At 42.5% G+C, this 22285-nt stretch overlaps 1 protein-coding gene across 2 annotated transcripts; it reads right to left on the bottom strand.

Annotated features, from left to right (window-relative positions):
* Positions 1 to 10796: 10796 nt before the first annotated feature.
* On the bottom strand, positions 10797 to 12383 carry LOC124651576. 2 transcript variants are annotated; one of them, XM_047190637.1, is made up of 5 exons: positions 12231 to 12383; positions 11610 to 11741; positions 11373 to 11517; positions 11221 to 11279; positions 10797 to 11135 (listed from the first exon to the last, which is right to left on the bottom strand). In XM_047190637.1, the coding sequence occupies exons 1-5, from the start codon at positions 12315 to 12317 to the stop codon at positions 10965 to 10967; spliced, it is 594 nt and encodes a 197-aa protein (XP_047046593.1). In that variant the 5' UTR covers positions 12318 to 12383; the 3' UTR covers positions 10797 to 10964. The 2 variants fall into 2 exon arrangements, with proteins under 2 accessions (XP_047046593.1, XP_047046591.1); XM_047190635.1 differs by having other exon boundaries at positions 11592 to 11741.
* Between the last annotated feature and the right edge of the window lie 9902 nt (positions 12384 to 22285).

The following is a 22285-nucleotide window of genomic DNA, read 5'->3' on the forward strand; positions in this document are numbered from 1 at the left end:
CATGTGTATTTTGGGTCAAAATTTTGTTAAGTTGAGATGATCTTGTGCCCTTATCCCATATGTCCCTCGGCTTTGTTCGTCTATTTCACAGGTGCTAGTGGTTCCGGTTCGGCGAAATCACGGAAAAGGCGAGGGGTTCCAATTCTTGAGGATGAGTTTGTTGAACAAGATGAAGTTTTACCCCGTGCCACTACTGCTCGTGGTGCTTCTTTGGCAAATAAAAAGAAAGGGAAACCGGATATTCAGTCTTATGGTGGCGTCCGCCTTCATGCATACACGGCTATTCGCACCGCTAATCCCTATTTGGGGCCTCGGTCTTCTCGCACTCGCAACCGCCACTTCTACACCGAGGTTCAAGAACGCATATTCAATGAAGTCTATCCTCCCGACAAGGTGAAGGTGGTTGATCAACGGTATATCAACATTGACCATTTGAAGAAGGATGCCTACTTTCATGAAGCTCTTGGTATTTGCAAGGAGTTTGGTTTGCTTCCCATTATGGCTTTCCAATGCAACTATGATCCTTACCTTGTGACTCAGTTCTTTGCCACAGTCTATTTTCATGAGGATGACGCTCGCTCCATCACTTGGATGACTCGTGATGAGGTACTCACTACCACTTGGAGCACCTTTGGACAGATTCTTGGCTATCCTCTTCCGGAAGATTGTGAACATGACAGTGGATTTCTGCTCATAGCCAGTGGTCTGATGGCGAGGATGGTCCCTCCTATGATGTCGACTCCGATGTTGCCGAGGACTTCCTTGATGGCTAGGGACGGTAGCATCGCTCTTCAACCTTTTTGGCATCTTGATGTCAAAGGGGGAGAAGAGTTCTATTAGGTTCGGGATTTGCATGGGAAGTCACAAGCTTGCGTTTTCTTTGACTCTTTATGCTTGTGACTTATGGTTATCTATTGTTGAGAACTACTTATCATATTTTATGCACCTTATCTATGTGTGTGAGACATAGGGGCTATCTATTTATGTATGAGACACTATCTATCTATCTATCTATGGTAAAGACTAAGTGAACTTCATGTGGTATGATCTCCAAACTCAACACTTGTCTTTACTCACATATGGTTGTCTCTTCTATATACAAGTGATGAATTTATTTGCTTACTTAGCATCTTTGCACTTGTTGGTGATTCGTATTTACTTGAGTAGTTTGATCCTAGATTATGTGCCTCTCATTCAAATGTTAATTCTATTAGATGCACATGTCTAGGGGAGCCTTTTATGCATATCTTATATTTTCTCTGCTCAAATACTCTCATCTTTTGTAAATCTTATATTGTCATCAAGAAACCAAAAAGGGGGAGATTGAAAGATCATATCTCATTTTATATGTAGTTTTGGTGTTGATGACAATGATAATATATGAACATTTCGGTTTATAAGATTTGTAGGTTATTACATTCTATAGATGCTTAAAGAGTGAAGAGTATGCAAGATATCGGAAGAGAAAAGAAAGAAAAGAAGAAAGAAAGAAATGAGAAGGAGAAGAGAAAGAAGAAAGAAAGAAATAAGAAGAAGAAGAGGAAAGCAAAGAAAAGAGAAGAGGGAGCGGGGGCCCGGGCGGTACCGCCGGCCTGGCCACGGCCGGAGGCTCCGGCCATGGTACCGCCCATGGTACCGGGGCGCGGCGAGAGGCTCGGTAAAGATCCGGGGGTTTGGAGCCCGGCGGTACCTCGGCCGGTACCCCGGCCGGAGGCTCCGGCCCCCCCTCCGGACCGAGCTCCTTGGCCACGTGGCCTCCTCCCGGTGGCCTCGCGCGCGCGCCTAGGACCGGTAGTACCGGCCCAAACTGGCCGGTACTACCGGCCACCCTCTCCTTCGCTCCAGCGGCTGTTTCGGCAGCCCCTTTTAAGGGCTTCTTCTCCATTGAGCTAGGGTTGCTCATTCCCCCTTCTAAAAAGACATACACCATTGTTGAGCCACCAAGAATATCAAATCCATCGGATCTCCTTCCTCAACCACCCAAATCCCTTGTGCTTTGGAGAATCGACGGAGAAGACCCCGATCTACATCCTCACCGAAGCGTTTTTCATTTCCCCCTCTTATGCTTGAGGGCCCCCTTGCTAGTGTTCCTCTTTGGATCCCTAGTGGTTGTTGTTGATGTATGTTTGTTGATTTGTTGTGTTGTAACAGATTTGGGAGCCTCCAATTTGGTTGTGGATGTGTGCCCCAAGAACCTTGTAAAGGCCCGGTTTCCGCCTCGAGGAAATCCCTTAGTGGAAGTGGGCTAGGCCTTCGTGGCGTTGCTCACCGGAGATCCGAGTGAAGCCTTCGTGGCTGTTGGTTTGGCTTTCGTAGCAACCACACTCCTCCAAACGTAGACGTACCTTCTTGCAAAGGAAGGGAACTACGGGAATCATCTCCGTGTCATCGCGTGCTCCACTCTCGGTTACCTCTATCCCACTCTATCTCTATATTGCTTAGATATATCTTGCTTAGTTGTTAGCCTTGTCATATAGGTAAATTCACTTAGTTGCATATCTAGAGAATTTACCTTTTGTGTCAAGCCTAAATTGGAAAAGAACTAAAAATTGGTTAGCACCTATTCACCCCCCCCCCCTCTAGGTGCGGCATACGATCCTTTCAACCATATCAACACAATCCATGGTTCCATTGCCAACCACATAGTCATATTCATAGTTATGAAAATAGTGGTTTTGGTTTTTATGCAATAATGATAATCATAGTACTTTGCAAGTAATTTGATAAAAATACTCAAATGACATGAGCAAGCGATGAACTTGCCTTTCTTGACTGCAAGATTATGCAGGCAAGGTCTTCGATACGCAATAACTCCAAATTCTGAAATAGCATCATCGTCCGGTAAGGACGATGTTTAAAAGATTGGCAAGGATGCAATAATGCATAAGTATGAGATGCAATCGTTCTAAACGTGACCCAACCCCGACGATTTAGGATTAGTGAGTTGTAATGATTAGTTTTGGGTGTGTTGCACTTTTAGAATGATTCTCATACAAGGTTCTTATTCAGGTGTGGTTACATGGTATCATAAACAGATGTTGTTATATATCATAATAATAACACTAATAGCACACAACAATAACATTTGGTATAATCCTAACATGTGATGAATAGTGGTTGGTTTTAGCACTATGAGGCATGGTTAATGATTAATTATCATATACTTCAAGAGAATAACTTTTGAAGAACATGTTCTTTAATAAAGAACAAGTATGATAATTAGGGTTGTGGAGTCCGATGGTTTATTATGGGTTCCAACTAGTTTCTAGGGTAAAGAGCAGATGGATCCCAACAAAGTTGGATCTATCAATAATTAGGGCTTGTGTGATTTTAGTGAAGCATAATTATCTTAAGCTATTATTGGTTGCTATCTTGGTGGTATAGCATAGTGGTAATAGATTGCTAGGTTTTATAGGTCCTGTTAGGCAAGGTTGATGATTTCATCTTATTTACTTCAAAAGAATAACTTTTGAAGAACATACTTCTTAAATAATAAGAAGTATATCAATTAGAGTTGAGGTGGTCTAGATTTTACTGTTGGTTCTATTAAGTAAGGAGTAATTGGCTCCTAAATAGGATGGTTCATAAGTATCCAACACTAGTAGGGTTTAGTGGAGTAGGGAATGTAATGATAATTATTGGGTGTAGATGCTATTGGAGTTCATCACAATTGTGTGATGTTAATTAAGGATGAGTAAGGATGATGGCTTTGGTAATAGGATCTAGGGTTTACACTGGGTTGATCCTACACTATTATTTAGGTCTGATGAAGGTGAACAAAGGGGATACCCATATATTAGTGATGGTCTTCTACATTTTATGTGACCAAGCAGACTAGTGTTTAGTTGCTACTATGGTTCTATGATTTGAAAGAAGGTACCATGATCACATGTTCTAACCTAGGGTTTAGGTTAGAAGCAAATTAAGATTCATATAATTAATGGAGCTAGGGTTTGGTGCATAATTGAATTAGGGTTTTAGGGTTCCACATAAAATTATGGGGTTATCACTTTATTTATAATGGAACTATGGTTTCCTAATTACCATATAGTTTCTAGCTGGATAACTTCATTATAAAGTTGAAGTTATTAATAACTTTGAGTTAAAAATAATATTGATTTGATATTTTCTTATTTTTAAAGAATTAATAATTAAGACTATTATTAATTGGGGTTTAAATCCTTCTAATAAGGATTTAATAAGTTAATGATAAATGGAAATTAGTTTTCTTGTTTTCTTTATCTACTTGATGATTTTTATTTATTTTAAAAAAATTTACTAATTGTTGAATTTGTTTTGAATTTAGAATTAAATTAAAGGCTTAAATAATAAGTATTAAATAACTGAATTTTTAATAAAAATTCCATTTTATATTTTTATTGGATAGAGCTTATCTTTATAAGAATTTTGATATCTTATTTATATTTTTCTGAGTTATAACGAACTTTCTATAAATCTGCAAAGTTTCAGATATTAATGAATTGAAATTTAAACGAAATTCCTAAATCTACCCGGGCTAGAGCTACCCATGGCCACTGACTAGTGGGCCAGTGGCCACGTCAGTTGCCACGCGCCTTTTGACCGAAGTCAAAATCGAAGACGTGGCTCGGGGGATGCCGGCCGGCGGCCAGGCGAGATTGACGTCGGCGATACGGCGTTCCCGCGCCTGCGTTGAGGCACTGGTTGGATGCGCGGCGCCATAGTGAACCTAAGGGTGGCGGCGCCCCCATCTATTGGTCACCGGAGTAACCCCGGCGAGCACGAACAACGGCGGCGGACACGGGTTCACGACGCGGCGACGCTACGGCGGCTATCAAGCAAGGCAAGCATGCCACGCGGTAGAGAAGCTCACCGAGAGTAAGACGGGCATGTCGGCGAGGCTTGCGGTGGCCTACATCACCGGCGAACGTCGGCGTCTGGTGGTGGCCGACGGGGAAATGGTGGCTCAATTCGTCGGGCTCAGAGCTTCCCGGCAAGCGCGCGTTGGCGAGGAGGAAACTGAAGACGAGGCGGAGCTCTGGGGCTTCACGGCGCGGCTCGGGAGTGCTCCAATCGACGGCGAGAAGAATCGGCCGAGCGGCTAGGGTTTTGGAATTTTCAGAGAGGAAGCAGAGAGAAAGGGGAATGCCTCCTTAGGGTTCCTAGCGGCGGCGCGACGGTTCTTATAGACGTTCGGGGGCGGCGGCGCACATCTTGGCGCGGCCGGTGGCCGGGGTGCCTCCACCGAGCTGCTTGCTCGAACGGAGGTAGGGGATGATCTTGTCTCTCCCCTCGTGAAAATAACGCAAAGCGTTATTTGGGTTGGGTCGATTGGTGGGCCGAGCCACTGGGCTGCTGCTGAGCTGCGTGCTGGGCTGCTCGGCCAGGTGAGCCTTTCTCCTATTTTTCTTTTGATGTTTGTATTTCCCTGTTTTATATTTATCCATTTAAATTCATTTTTGAATTCTGTTATTTTTGCAGGTCTTTAACAATTTCGCTTTCATGAGGTCTATTACAAGGAGCTTTGTATTACTGCATTGTTTTGTTTATTAATTATTAAGTGTATGTGAGCATTGTCACAATTTTCAATTAGACAAGTATTTAGGTATTGATTTTAATGTCCCTTTTTATTTGGATTGCCACTCCCTTTTGGAATGGTTAGAATTAATATTTATACTCCAAGAGTTTTACAAGGTATCATTGGGACTTGATCTCATATTTGAGAATTTAGCCCCATGCATATGAGTTTATGTGAGTACCTATTTTGGTTAGGGTTATATAATTTCTGTTATATCCCCTTTTTAAGGTTGTTACTATCTTGATCTTTGAAAGTACCTAAGGTAGGTATTGTTCCCATCATGGTTTATCTTGGTTTCAAAGTTAAATGGTTGTTAACCACACATGGGTTTAATTATAGGACTTAGCTATATATGTCTCTTATGTTTAATAATAAAACATGAGAGTGCAATGCTAGGGTTCTAATTCTATGAGCTTATTGACACATGGTTTGAAATTAAAATGTGGCTTCATTGATTTTAGTTTCTTTTATAGTTAACTTTGGTCATATGGATGGCTGGTTTCTCACCATATTAAGTATGGAGTTTGACTCTAAGGTTTTCTTGTGGTTCTTAACTGAAGAATAGGTGGAATGTAAATGTGGTAGGATTCTACTTATGATCACCAAGTGGTTCACAAGTTAAGGTTGGGATATAAGCTTAGGGTTTCTTACTAGTTATCTCCCTATGATTTCATGTGGTGAATGATATCTACTTATCCTATTAGAATTTAACTTATCCTCACATACCTCAAGAGCATGATCATGGTTTAAGCATGATCAACTTGTTCTTAATATCTTTCCCTCAAGTTCTTAGGGTTTATGATCATTACTTAATTTATAATGATCAAGGTTTGACTTCCTAAGGTATCTCTCATTAAATAGGTTCCTCACTTCCATGATCAAGCATTGTCTTGATCAATTAAGGTATAGCACTTCTATTTTACTTTCTAGGATGGACATGATCATGGTTGTCTCACTAGTCTTATATCTCAGGAAAATGCCTGAGATATTCACTTAAAGTTCTTTACAAGGAATGATGATATAATCATCAGGTTCTATGATTAGATCTATCTCACAAATTCAAGTGTTGGCTAAACTAACTTGAGTGTCACACCATAGCTTGAGTTCTCTCATATACGAATGGTTTATTCTAGGGTTTATGGTGTACTCCTAATATTTCCTTAGGTATCTAGGCTTAAACTCCACTTGGCTATATTGGTTGGATTAATCTCTTCCTTACTTTATCAATTCATGGATATAGTCTTGTTCCATTTGATATTAGGTTATCTCACCACTCCAAGGTGAAATGGTTTACAACCTAATACTTTAGTTCAAGATTTGTTCTTGTTTCTTAAATAAGCAAATCTAGAATTGGTATGAATGGTCTCTCTCATTTGGGAAGGACTTTAATACTAACCTGAGGTTAGGCTCCATAGAGATTGATGTGATCATCAATATCTATGTTTAACACAAATGGTTTCTCTCTCTAAAGATTGTCTTGAATAACATCCTAAGGTTTCTCTTAAAGATGATGATTTAAATGCATGGATGTATATCCAAGGTTTAACTCAAGGTTTGTTAATGCTTCTCTAATATTTATATTAGAACTCTCACCTCTCTAGGTTTGATGCTTAATAATTTGGAATAGAGAAGAATATGTACTTCTTGAGTGGATCTCCTTGTTATACATTCCAATGTTGAAGTGGAATGAATACCATGAGGTTTCATGGTAGGATCATGGATTAGTCTTAAGACATGGAAAAGATAAGTGAAGAATAGTTTCTCCAATTATTGTTACTTGATTTCCAATTAAATGAATGTTCATATGTTATGACAAGAATTACCATATTATAATCTTTTATAAGATCAAGCAATTGATCATTGAGTAAAGTGTTGTTGTGTTGATTATTAGTTCCATTTGATCTAACCCCTTAGATCAAATCATCTCTACCCAAAACAAAGTTCTAAACAAAGACACTTTGAGGTTTATAGCGCTTGACTTGATGAGCTACTTCAATTCCACCAAGGTCAAGTGAAACTTCAGTTACTGTGACTGTTTTACTTTAAAGCGCGAAAATTCCCCAGATTTTCTATGCATGAATGCAATGCACACATCTGTTTCCTCTATTTTTGTAACCCCATTACCTGGGATATTACACACACCCCTGTCTTTATATAGTAACCGACTCAACTTGACGTACAAGAAAAACCAACCATGAAAATAAAATAAAAAAACTTGATCTGGACCCACTTTTCCTAATAGAAAATAAAACAAAACACTAAAATAAACAAAGGACACTTTTGTAGGTGCGCCGCCATCTTCAACACGCTGCTAGGTGGCCCCCAACCGGACTCCTTCAAGGACAATACACTCCACCAATATCGCACACCAATTTCTTTCCTTATCTTCTCCTTGCGTGGTAGTATCGGTAACAACATAATCATGGATAGCATAATATGCACTATCAAGCATGGAAGACGCCATATCACTAGAAGATAAGCTTTACCCCAAAATGCAAATAACAAAAGAAGACATTTCTTAGAATAGATCAATGAACAATGTGACAATAGATTCTAAGCTGACTTACGAGACTAGGGCTCCTTAGAAGATTCTTTGACAACTGATTCGTCCTGAATGTTTGGGTGAGATTCCTTAGAAGCTGTTTCTTTCGCAATCGAACTGTCATGAACATCTGGATGGGAGCGGACAACTGGATCTGCATTTAGCCCGACGTACCAATTTTGACGTACTTTCCTACGAGGTACCTCTAGCTTGTCCACCACCATATATCCGGATATCGTACGTAACAAACAAATAAAGACTCCCATATTTAAAGAAAACATAAGAATATCCTATGTTGAGTTCCTTGGGTAAAGATATTCACTACACCATTGTAAGTAGCCAAAACTATCTCCCGTATACCATCCTTGTCAATATCATATAGAAGAGGACTCAAATGAACATTTGACTGCAGGCCATCCTGGAATAAATGTGAAAAATATAGATTAATAAAATCAAACCAATTCAAAAAAACCTTTTTATATAGCACGTCTTAGATGGGTGATAGAAAGAAAATGGAAATTTTTTATTTTTATTACTGGTATCTGCGCTTGTGCCTTGACATACTTACGGCGGCATTTTTTTCAAATGTGTCAGCAAAGACCTACCTCGACTGGAGCAAATACAACACTTTTTTTCTTCCTCGAAAAACCATTGCCGGCATTTTTGTTACAATTACCGGCACTAGGTACCTGACGTAGTGTGTGTTAGTGGCCAGAGTGTGTGCGTGCAGCGTTCGTGGATGTGTCTAAGAGCATGTCTAACAGGCCCCGTATAACCCGCTCACCCCGTAAAATTCCGGCGGGATACGGGGCCGGCGCGAGTTTGGGCGTCTAGCAGGCCCCGTATTCGGGCCGGCCCGTTTCGGCGGAATACGGGGCCCAGGAAATCGGCCCCGTCGCCCCGTACTTATAGTGGGCGCGAGGTGCGAGTGAGGGGTTAACCCTCGCTCGCAACCCTAGCTCCGCCGTGCGCCGTCCGCCTCCTCCTCCTGCTCCGGCGAGCAATTAGCCGCTCCCCGCGCCACATTCCACCCGCCGCCACACCGCATGGGCTGCCGCCGCCGCGATGGCGCCTCGCCGGCGGCGGATCGAGCGATCCCGCTCGCCGGACACCGTGGAGGAAGCGTGGCGGCTTTTACGCAAAGATCCGCCGCCGGCAGCCGTCGCGCGGCCTGCAAGTACGACGGCGCCGCGTACGTCCCGGACAAGCTCGTCGACTTCGCGCGGGGCGGACGGCGGTACCACGAGGACCCGCCGCTCAAGCCGATGAGCGGGCCCAAGTTCTCGGCGTGGCTCGCCGAGTGGGAGCGCCAACGCCGGGTGAGCGAGGCGTGGAGGGCGACCATCGGGAGCACCAGCGGCGGAGGTGCCGGGCTCGCCGGGGAGGAGGAGGAAGACGAGGACCCCGCCTTCTTGAAGGTGATTGAAGACTCCCTCAAGGACGCCGCCGAGAAGGACGCGGCGGAGGAGGAAGAAAGGGCGGCGGCCATCGCCGGCGTGCGAGAAGGCGGAGCGCGGGAGGCGCGGGCGGCGACCATCGTCTACCTCTCCGAGCTAGAAGTCGCGAGCCGATCGCGCATTTTGTATGTATGTAGGTACGTCGATTTCTATGTATGATCGACGAACTATGAATGAAAGTTTCCCGGGGTTTTAAATTTACAAATATACGGGGTCAAATACGGATTCTGCTAGACGGAGCGGTGTCTGATCGACCATTTTTTTTATACGGGGCGAAATTCGAGCGTTATACGGGGCAGAAAAGTAAGGGGCATGTTAGACATGCTCTAACTAAAGTAGAGTTGTAAGCATGTTTCCATTCAACAGAGAGTGAAATAGAGAGAATAGAAGCTCGACTGTGTGAGGCAGCGCAAGGCCAAAAATTCCTGTCTTTGAGTTCCTGTACGTGAGCTACGTGAGGTAGCTACAACGGAGACGTCATGCCGTCAGCGGCGGCTGGATTTGCTACCAGACGTTGCGCCAGGCATGGAGGAACGGTGCTACCTGGGCACCACAGCGGTGCTGCTAGGGAACAGCGAGGATGTTGCAAGAAGGAGCGGCAGTCCTACCAACCGGGGCGACGATGCTTCCATCAGTGGGGTGCAGCGCTACAAGGGGGTGGTGCTGGTACTGCAGCCGATAGTGACGAGAACGGGGGCGGTGCTACGATGGAAGTCCAAGGCAGTGTCGTGCGTTGCTCCTACACGTGGGACAGGTGGGATTTTGGGGGGAATTTTTCTGTGTATATTGAGACGTGTCAAGCAGAGGAGGATCCCTGGGGACGCTGAGCTCTGCCCATTTATTTAGCCAGAGGTATACAGATGTTACGGTGTAGTACTCTCGATATCATTTGCCCTGAAACCTTGTTAACCTCCCTCCCTTCTCTGAGATAACTAAGGCCTTAAGGACCACGTCTACAATCCAGAAGTAGTAAAAGGACTGAATCAACTGAGCTATATTGCTTAAGAATTTAGGACTACAGATATTCATAAAGGATGCTATAACTAGAGCTGCGACATCACACTTAACCTAAGATCTTATACTCCAGCTAGAATAAGATAGAATATCAAACAGGTAAAGTAACATACGAACGTGCTCAAACTGAATGCCACACTTTTGCAGATCATAAAATACTTCATCCATAGAACGTATCCAAACAAAAAGCACAGCAATGGAAGCAAAGTAGACATGACAAATGGCAGACAAAAATTGCTCATGAACATAAACACAAAACTAGATTTAAAACAATAAGAGCATTCTGATCTAACACTTGAAGTTCGAAGACAACATAGTTAAACAACGACCAGAGACAACACAGCAGTAGCCTAAGACCAAGTCCCATTTTGTTCTCACACAGTTACTACCTTTATCAAGATAGTGCCGGCCACAAAATGTCTTCAAATGGAGGGGCAGGATTAACTGGTTCTCGATGAATGTTCTCTGGATGAATAGGTTGTACCCTGCTGAATTCACCTATCTGATTATCTGGAACGCCCCATTTAGTAGGAAATGGGTTATTCCAAGGCAGAGAAACAGAATCCTGTAGATAGAAATAACAAAGCTCAAACGAAATTGTAGTTCAATGTCTTTGAAGCATCAAAGAAGTAACTAGGACAGATGGACACCTCAACTGAATCATGCGTATGATCTCTTCTACCTGGGCGTCGATAAACCACTCCAGGCTCTGCAATAATGAATCAACTCAAATTCAACCACCCATTACACGTAGTTACTAGAGATGTACAAATTTAGTATAAAGTAACTCTTTTATACTTACTTATCATTGGTAGGTCAGATAAATTTGATGGCGCAAACTTCAGCTCAAAGTCAGATGGTATGAAATTGTTCCTCACAAAAAGAGCATGCTTGTGTGACTCGAACTCAACATCAACATACGATCCAACCTTTTGCGAAGAAACTGTCTGATTAAGGAAAAAGATACGAATGAGCAACAGTACACAGACCAGGCAAACAATTCAGACGTTATTGGTAATACCTGTCCATAAAATTTTACTTGATTCTGAATGAAGCTGCAGGTTATACTACTTCCTTGTTGGCTTGGGAGCGGCTCTGCTCTCAAAGTCTTTTTCTCTGAAAACCGCATACCGGGCTGATTTCTGGTTCCATTCCCACCAATGCCAGACATCTGGTATTCAAAGTCCACAAAAAGCGTCACAATGCCATCAGTTCTATCTACTTAGGTAATGGCAAGACAAATAGCTCGTTGATATAACCTTAAATCTACAGCGCCAGCATGCATAACATATATTAAAATATCATAACATCAACTTAGAGCGGGCAGTCAACCGTGTGCTGCTGTCCCTGCTGCTTTGGATGGTCAGAGCTTAAGCCATATTAAATCCACAGCGCCATCAGTTCTATCTAGTTAGGTGACACAAACTCGCAGATATAACATCAAATCTACAGCGCCAGCATGCATAACATACATATTAAAATATCAAAACATCAACTTAGAGCGGGCAGTCGACCATGTGCTGATGCGCCTGAATCTCTTTGTGGTCGTAGCTTACATGTGATTAGTTATTATTTCGCTATGTCGCAGCAGAAGTACAGACGGAAATGAGTTTCAGATTTCGCAGCAAAAGTAGAGACGGAGGTGAGCTTCAGATTTCACCTTCTTCTTCTTGATGGCTGAGGAAGAGGAAGGCCGGAGATCGTAGGGGGTGGCGTCGTGGCGCTGCTTCCGGCGACGAATTAGCATCGCACCCGTTAGAACGATGGCTGGCTGGTCGGGAGTCCGGACGGAGTGTTGTGCTGTGCCGGTGCTGGGGCGCTGGCGGCGGCGGCAAGCGGGCTATTATTAAACCCTAGTGGGTGAGCCTCTCTCCTTTTTTTCTTTTTGAGGGAGCCACTCTCTATATATACGTGCAGCGTGCGCAACCTACTGGGCCGGCCCGTTAAAGTGCAAGTGGCCCGCGCGGACATGGATTGACCGGTGGCGTGCGGGGGAAGGTCCTATATGCCGACCTGGTCGGTGCGTATGACCCGCCGCACACCCCCAGGTCGGCATCTTGGCCAGCCCAGTTTCTGTTTTTTTCGTATTTTTTCCTTTTTTTTCCTTCTGCTTTTTTTTTTGAAAATCTGAATATTTTCTAGAAATATTTTTTTTTACGAATCTGGACATTTTATAAAAAAACAAAAATTTGAACATAGAAAATAATGAGAAAATTCAAAAAAGTTGCAGTTATTCTTAGTTTTCAAACTAGTACAAAAAATATAGGATTTTTTAATACAAAAGAAGACAGCAAAGACACTACATGAAACGGTTGAGGTGCCAACGGCCATGTTCTACACCGACGGTTTTTTGTGGGGGCTGCCGGCGTAGGAGCCGAGCTAGGCAGCCCACTACCGAGGCCGTCGACCCAATTTGGCCATCTGTGTAGGCCTAGATACGCCGAAATCATAAAAAAAAGCCTCGGCCCAAGGCACGGCTGACCGTCGGCCTAGGCTGGGACACTGTGACGGCAAGGCGGCGGCGTCAACCCTATGCCAACGGCTAAAAAGGAGAAAAATATTAATACAATAGGTTTATAAGTAGTAGTATAGTTTTCTAACTTGAACGGTTTCTTTTCAAAGTAAAAGTTGAATAGTTTTCCAAGTTGAACATTTATCATGCTTGAACAAAAAGAGATTTTAGTTTAATCATTTACTATTAAATTTGAATGATTTCCTTAATTACATTTTTTTCCCGGAAATAAGAGACGGTTTCCTACCTTGAACATAAATCAAATATGAATAAAACATTTTAAAAGTAAAGTTAATTCACAATTAAGAAACATCAAGGGTTTCTTGCCTTGAACATAAATGAAACATGAACAACAAATTTAAAATGAACTTAAGCTTTTGTTCAAACATTACGATGAGCAATTTCATAACGTGTTTTTTAAGTTGAACACTTGTCAAAGAAAAAAGTTGAAGAGTTTCCTAATTTGAATATTTATCATGCTTGAAAAGAATTTCATAATTAAGTTTTTTTGTTCAAACATACACTTACGATGAATGAATTTTAAAGTTTCAACTTATGAAATTTGAACGGTTTGCTAAGTTGAATACTTGTCAAGTAAAAGCTGAATTTTTTTTTGTACCTTGAATATCTACAATGCTTGGAAAAGGATTTAATTTTAATCATTTATGAAATTTGAACGGTTTCCTTAAGTAAATAGGTTTTATTGGATAATAAGAAACATGAACGTTTTCCTCGTTTGAACAAAATCAAACATGAGCAAAAAAAAAGTTAATTAAAAAAAGAAACATGAACAAATTTTTAAGCTCCAGTGCAAAGCATTGGAATGGTGGCAAAGTATAGTCTACAACTTTTCACCTGATAGACAGTTCCGTGTTTCATGTCCATTCTGAGACAACGGCTCCCTCGTGGGCGGTGTATTCTGTATGATATGGTTCTAGCCTCATACAACGACTCCCTCGTCGCACGAACAAAAACATTGGAGAGTAGAAAAATGCAGATCGGTCCATGTTTCGGTCCAGCTCACCCGGAAAATGCAGTTGTTGGATTTCAGAGGGAATTGGTGTAACTAAAGCTTCGGTGGTATTATCCAGCAGTGCTAGAGCCCAGACATCATTGCCGTGTGACCATTTTAGTACTTTGTTCCACATGCCCTTCGGAAAGAGTAGCAAGTGGTAAAGGCTGAACTCCTTCCAGGGATACTTGCTGTCCTTGATACTAAAATTTCAGTGTCTTCTTATCCCAATTGCAGTTTATGTCTCCTTGTTGTTTCAGCCAATCGACACCCAATATTGCATCGTATACGCCCAGGGGTAGCACTCGCATGTCCGAGTGAAAAGAATATCCCTGGGAGAACCAATTCATATTTTTCACCATTTGGTTGCAGTATAAAATTTCACCATTTGCTACTTTGACTGCATTTGTTGGAATTGTTTCAGTAAGAGCTTCGATGTGTGACAAAAAAGCTGAATTAATGAAGGTGTGGCTGCTGCCGGAATCCACTAGCAAAAGCATGACCTGATCATTTACTGTTGCTCGTAAGCGAATTGTCTCTCCATCTGCAGAACCAGCCATGGCATTGAGTGAGAGAGACTACTGTCTTGCAGTTCCAGTCTGAATCACAGTCTCAGGAATTTGAGTTCAATGATCTTCCACCGTTAGAGCATGTATCTCTGCAGTAGGCTTTTTGGCACAGTTATTTGCTGGGTCATACTTCTCTCCACAACGAAAGCATAGTCCATATCCTCGGCGGTACTCCCTTAATTGCCTTTCTTTCCACTCCGGTGGAGATGCTCCGATGAAACAAGAGAAAAACAACCTGATGCTTCTGGTGCTACATTTGTAGTTGAGATACAAGATCATGATCTTTCATCTTTACAAATTACAACTTCCATCATGAAATTGAAAATGCTGAACCTGACATGTTTTAGAAGCTCGCTTACATCTCCGACTGTCGCGTTCAGTACAGCGGCTCTAGGTTCAGCGTGTTGTACCAAACAACTCTTTGGTGCTTTCCCTGGACGACAGCACACAGTAGCGGATAACATAAGAAATCTCGCAAACACTCAACATGAGAACATGAGAGTATAAACTTAGGCCGTAGCGGCAGCAATCACTGTAACCAGTGAATGAACATGTTCATAGTAACTGTAAAACTGTGGCGTTAGGAAGGAAAAGATCAGGCAGTTGCCTCCAAATAAACAGTATGTAGATTTCAGACATTAATTATCATATCTCAGACCAAAGTGCAAGATCAGATAATAGCGTATTCTACAGAACCCTCAAGGCTGACTTACAAGAATTCATACATAGAAGAATGAAGGTATATCCAACTGTTACAAAGTTCAGGATCTACCCAAAGGCAAGTTTAGGGATACGGAATATCTTCTGTCAGATTAAATCCCCAGAGAACATCGTGTATGTCTTCCGCCCAAATGTCGAAATCGCCACCCAGTCCATCAAGCTCAAAATCAGGATGCTGCTTCGTGCCATGGGATCCCCTTGCCCTGTAAAAGGTCCTGGGGCGTTTCTGTCCACAGGAAGTAACAGGCCAGTTTGCAAACGTTGTGGGACTCTTTTGTGCAATATCATCCCCTGGCCATTCACCCACTCCAGAACCCATCAGTACAACGGCATGATTTGCCGGGGCTTTTGCTGGTCTATAGATTTTTCCAGCTGCGACATAGTGGAAACATCTCCCAGATGATACGCCTGTCACGAGAGGGAAACCTCCAGCCAGCAATCTCACAATGAGATCAGGGTCAGACTTGTCTACCTTAAAGCAATTGGCAATTTTCAGTACCCTGCCCAAAGGAGGCATGGTCTCCAAGAGTTCAGGGACCATAGCTACTGCATTCTCATAACCAACCCCTTCCACCTGTGCAATGCTCATTAGGCAGTGGATCCTGTTGGTCTGCAGATCCTGGAATTTCTCAAACCCAAGAGCTTGGTTGAATCGGTTGAAGAACTTAATGAGCAAGTCCAATAAATCTAATTCCTGGCCGATAGTAAGTCCAAACAGAGCCCCATAAATCCTTCGTTTGGCGTCCATAGCAGCCAATAGGGCATTTGCAGTACATGTTGCTGTAAATACAAAAAAAAACATATGTAATAGTTATTTACAAGAAAACGAAACAACAAAGTACCATTGGGTATTTGCATTTGCTTGGAAATATTCATGTTTTACAGATCCTATTTGTGGTGTCATATAATTTGGATTAGCAACAGAAGCTACATGATCTGAAATTTCTTTTCACATCTCGCTTACATTTTCTATCATAAAGTGTTCTAGCCACTAAACTGGAAGCATATGCTTACTTCTCTTATAATTCATGAACTCACTTAGTCCTACATGTATGTATGATATGTTCTGATACATTTTCTATCATATAGGGTGGTACGCATATAGCTTAAATTAAAAGTTCAGATAGATCAGAAATCGTGCTACATTTCTAACTCATCATTCACTTCTTAAAGTTTTCACGAGCAACAAATGCTTCTAAGGAGAAATAGCAGTCCATGCCTTTCAACAGCCAGATGAACAATGGACGAACCAGATTCACCTGCCTATGCTTCTCTACCCCAGCAGTGCACCATCAGTACTTGGCGAGATCCAGCTGAATTTATTCATCTATACGAGGTAACTAAACAAAGAGTAACCTTGCTTCTATCTAACCTGCCTCCTCTTATGTCGTCATTGTCTAACACATTGTCACGAAACTAAAACCTAACAAGTAGGCACTGCCACCAGAGAGGCAGAGCCACTTGTGAGTCCTGACAAATTGGAGGCCCCAAGGAAAAAATGACAGTGTGAGGACTCTTTTATATGGTCATTATAAGACAGGCGAACATAACCAACAACACACAAATACATATATGCGGATGTTTCACGGATTGCATACTAAAATCATTTGCAAAGGGCCATACTTGAAAATGAGAGGTCTGTGCGAAATATGAAATTAAGTCCTGCGTACACTAATTTGTTTTCCGTTCATCGCACAAGCATCAGAATTCTCTACAAGTACATCTTACTGAAAAAAAGGAACTTGGAACAAACAATATATGCCCTTCAAGGTTTTCTTGGAAAAAAAAATGTCCTGTAACAGTTTAGCTGAAACAGACAGATTACAATAGGCCAGGAGAGGAAATTGATGGATAGATATTTAGTGGAAACAAGTGAGAACTAAAAACAGAACACCTCATGGACAGTGGATAGTGCCAAGTGCTAACTCATTGTTCCAAACTGAACTTTTAATGGAAAATCACTATAAAATTAATTTTGTCATGACAATGCACCGAAAGGAAACAGTAAATGAAGCATGTGAAGTACTTCCTGTGGTTATTTCTTTGAATGAACTATGTTGATTGATTGGAGTGGGAAAAGAAGTATTGATTATTTATTTTTAACACATACTTGTATCCTAATTAATTATAACATTCGTCAATAGAAAAGGGGTCATCATGTTCTGGTCGTGATAACACTAAGAGATAACTTATTATTGTACAACATGGTTTAATATGATATCTAGATACGTGGAGAGCGCAAAACAAAGCCCATTTCTTGCCACCATAGAAGCCTTAATGCCCATAGGAACTATATCAGCCAAAATCTCAGCATATATCAAATCAGTGTAGAAAGTACTATAAATAAATATAAGGCAATAAGCACCATGTCATGCAGGATGCAGACAGCAAAATATGATCAGTTCGAATTTAAGTAGTCCCACAAAATAACTTACGATAATTGCCTTGGTCGCGTATGATGAAATCAATTCCAACCTCGTTAGCAACACACTCGATGTAGCTCCAAACATACGATGTTGGATTCTGCACAACAAATGCAAGCTACTTATTAGTACAAAATGGTCAGATCAGACATGGAGGTAAATGGCAAAAAATATGGGCGGTCTGTCCAGTTAAATGAAATAAAAATGACAAGTTTGATGCCACACGATTCGGTGGAACAAATTAAAATGAAGGAAAGGGGATAATGAAATCGAGAAAAGGAATTTGTAAAGGGCACATTCAATGGCGGATGCAGAGAATCGCTTAAAAGAATACTTCTCAACCCTAGGCGCTAGCAGAGACGGCAAACTGTCTACGTTTCTTCGCTCACTGTCTTCCGTCGATGCTAGGCGAGACTCTGGGATTCTACGGCCCAACCGTTAATCAACAGGGAATTAGATCCTCGCGTCCATGCCAAGCACCCCATTGTAGCCCTAAGGGACTACTCCAAAGGGCAAAGACTGGACAAGGTATCAGACTACCCAGCCTTGGGAACCAAAGAAAGAGGAGCTCTCCTGATCTAAATGGTACCTGCTAACCCTCTTTTCTGATTTGCGTTTGGTTTGGTACCGTGGATGTGAAACAGTCATCTCGTTTTCATAGAAACAAACCAAATTATATATCTGTTACTGAATACCTGTCCTGAGCAATGAACAAATTCTGATGTACAAGTCAGGAGAAAAACTATACAGCCGATCTCCCATTTGGAGAGCCGCCGGCTCATCAAGCAGCACCAAGGGGCGCCGACCTGAGATGGAGACAGGCCACCATTGACTGCAACGACTACTGAATACTGATAGCTCCGCTGCCTTCAGCCGCGGGCCCGCCGCCGCCTCGGAGAGACCGGCGGCGGCTGGGGGAGGCGTGTCGCGGGTTGACCTATGTCAGAGGACACGTGGATTCTTTCCATGTTCCACTGAAACTTTCGCTCCCGACTCCAGTGTGAAGAACGAATCGAAATCACCGAAGAGTCCTGAGAAATGGAATGGGGCGGAGAGCCTATGTTTCTAAAAAAAAATCACCGAAGAGTCCCTCCCGTGGATTCGTTCCATCGCCAAAACCAAAACCAAAACCCCAAAGGACCAAAGTCAAAGGCTTTAGCACCCGACTCCAGTGTGAAGAACGAATCGAAATCACCGAAGGGTCCTTCCCGTGGATTCGTTCCATCGCCAAAACCAAAACCAAAACGCCAAAGGCCCAAAGCCAAAGGCTTTATCACCCGGAAATTGACGATCCCCTTGTAACTAAAAGAAGATTTTTTTGGCAAGATGCTAGCAAGGCTAAAACAGTATAACCTATAAGATCTTCCGAAAAAATTAGTTCCGGCCTCGGCAAAACACAGTAAGTTACCTGCTCCTGGCAGTTTGAACACGCAAGAGGATGCAGGTTGAGCAGTAGGTTCTGGGAAGGTTGATTCTCAGTCTTGCACTTGTGGCAAAACCACCTGTGGCCGAGATCCGCACGACCCAACTTGAGCTGTAAATACTTAGATCGTTCCGTCAGCTCGTCCATGGTTGGAGCCCTGGTCAGATTCAACTGCGGAAGCACAAAAGTGGGGTTCATCTGAAGAAAGAAGAGAAAGGAGAGAGCAGTAAATAAAAACATCATCGACGACATTAGGACACCAATCCATACAATCTCAAAAGGTGGAAACGCGAAAAACATCGACAAGCTGAACTGTAGTACGGCGGTGGCGGCGAGCTTTCCGGCCACCGCTGCCCCTCTCACCTGCTCGCCGTCTGCAAGTACCGCAACCCAGGTGTTTCTTGGCGGCGGCGAGCTTGTTTGTTCTCCTTCTCCCAGAAGACCAACCAACCCAGGAACACAAGTACCAACCAAGCGAGCCCCTTCTTCTCGACGGACCAAAGTCCTTTTCTAGCCGGTGTGGAGTGGAGAGGGGGCGAACCATTGCCAATGCGCCCACATCCTTTCGCCTCTGTTTTTCTGATGCACACTTGCTATTTTGGGCAAAGGGCGGTGCCTTTCGCTTTGACGAAGGAGAAAGTTTTGTTGACCCTTGTCGTTTCATAGAACCCTGAAGGTTGAGACTTGAGAGATCACATGGGTCACCACAGTTCACCGTTTCTACGTATTTGTCCATTTGGACGTGTCCTGACTCCTGAGTTAATTTCTACAACTTTGATTATGAATATTGTTCCGAATATAATGTAAGCATACATTATGTTGAGCGTTTTCCCCACCAAACGATTGGAGTGGGCATAACAAGACCAAAATACACAAGAGAACATGGTAGGCAAGGATGAAACTAGAGCCCTTCATTTCTTGGAGATTGGTGTCATATTTATAAGCTGCTCCCTTCATCTGCAGATAAATGTACTTTTATGTTTTGTCTTTCAAATTTTGGCCAACCTTCTAAAATATTATAGCAATATTTATATCATGAGATTAGTATCTTATGAAACTACATTCCAGTATTCACCATTGATATTAATATCAGGTCATAAATAAGAAATACTTATTCATTTGACTTAAAACAAAACTTTGAAGTACACTTATTTGTGGACGGATGGAGCGTGTCATGTACTATAGTCAAACTTGTTATTGCAAATCAGCTAGCTAGCAGACTACTACTATTTGGTAAACCATCGCCAGGTAATTATAATTTGTTGCATGGATCATATAAAACTGTACTCAATCATCTCAAAACAAAAGATGTAAGTGGAGCCAAAACTTGATTAATCCGGCGCAAGATTCCATAAGCTGTCTCTATTTGACTACTATTTGGGTCATGAATTAAGAAAATAGCACGAAAAACTCATTGAAACGGTGAATAAAAGATCGAATTTAGTCAAGATACAAAAAAAAATTAGGTCCCCACATTAAATACTGAGTAGGTAAATTGTCGCGGAAGCGGACTTTTGGCTCTCCGGTGCAACGTCCCCCATAGAACAAAAAATTTATAGTAATTTTAAAAAGTCGATTTTTTTTTAATCTTCCTGGAAACCAAGGATGATCAAGTTTGTACTCGTAAAAGAAATGTTTGGAAATGAAATGATTCCCATGGTCTCTAGGACAAAAAAGACAAAATTATGATGAATATAAAGTGAATAGTATCTGGTCATAGGGTGTTTCGAATTTGTTTTTTTACCTAGGATACAATAAAAGTGATTTCCTAGGGATTTTTTTTGTTTCAAGTACAATACTTGATCATCTTTGATTCCCAAAAAAATTTGAATTTTTTTGAACTTTTTTAATATATTATTTTATTTTTCCAAGTATAGGGATGTGTGGCACCTGAGAGCCCATATGTATTTCCCAATTGTTCGCTCACAACTATCTTTGAAATTATTTTTAAGGGGAGCTATAAAGGAGGCCCTCACACCTCATGCATGTGGCACCGGGGGTCGATTTGAAGGTGAACTATTGACAGTGAAATCTCATCTCAACCGGCTGTCGGAGCGGGTACATGTTCAATCAAGATTCCGTTTCGTCGTATGGAGTCCGGCCAAATCGCAGCCGAATTCCAACACGCATCCCCTGATTTCGATCCGTTTTAGATTTCAAAAAAAAGTTAAGCTAAATCGTGAAGGACATATAGCAAGGGCGGGGGAGAGGATGTGCTGGTCGACGGGAAGCAGGATGGTCATGTGCCGCGACGACGTGATGCTCTAGAAGCTCTGCATGCCATCAGCCATTGAAGAAGATGTGATCGCCTGGGGTTCCTGACTAGGTATTAGCAACTGACGGTGTCACCAGTACCTCCCTCTCTAAACCCCATGTATCTCTAAACCATATTGGTCTTTGCTATAGGAACATCAGGCTTTTGGCCATTCTGAAATGAAAATCTAAGTGGGGAACCTCTCCTCCCGGTGAGCATTAAAAGAAAAAAAGAGCGCGTTTCATACCAGAAACAATTTTGACGGTATAACCATTTTTCACGGCATACATTTTTGTGGAATCAAGTAGAGATGCTCTAAGAATATTATATGTACGGGGCAGAAAGCAGAATTACCCAGGTACTCCCAACTTCCCGGGTTTTGTCAGGAGAGAGCTGGTTCACGCAGGCGAACCCTGACCTCCGCCCAAACATAATGGCTTGCCAAGTATACTACCAGTACAATACTAGTAGTAGTAGAGTACTCGATTTCCGATCCATTAATCCATCCCTGACCTGACGCCACCCGGCCATTGCATTTGCATGCTGGGTAAAGAGGGTATCGTCCGTCCATTGCCAAATGCCAACCCAACAAACGACACGCTCTCGTCATCACCGTGATCATGTTGATCCGCTCGTCCTCCAAGAACGATGTGCTCGCTGCGCGTGCCGACCCTATATACAACCCATTGCTAGTACAGTACTCCACGACACTGGTACGCGGGCCATATCTCTCCAGCTAGCTAACAGGACCCATCAGTCAGCAGGTGAACGCGCTGAACAGGAGTTCGCGCCCTCGAGATGA

Source organism: Lolium rigidum, chromosome 5 (assembly GCF_022539505.1).
Source record: "Lolium rigidum isolate FL_2022 chromosome 5, APGP_CSIRO_Lrig_0.1, whole genome shotgun sequence".
Classification (NCBI taxonomy): domain Eukaryota; kingdom Viridiplantae; phylum Streptophyta; class Magnoliopsida; order Poales; family Poaceae; genus Lolium; species Lolium rigidum.

Excerpts from the sequence above, each read along its gene's own strand:
- LOC124651576 (XM_047190635.1), bottom strand. The coding sequence starts at position 12,317 with ATGCTAATTCGTCGCCGGAAGCAGCGCCACGACGCCACCCCCTACGAT. Across the intron at positions 11,518-11,591 it reads AAGTAAAATTTTATGGACAG|ACAGTTTCTTCGCAAAAGGT; the intron begins GTATTACCAATA and ends TTCCTTAATCAG. Across the intron at positions 11,280-11,372 it reads ATCTGACCTACCAATGATAA|AGCCTGGAGTGGTTTATCGA; the intron begins GTAAGTATAAAA and ends TCATTATTGCAG.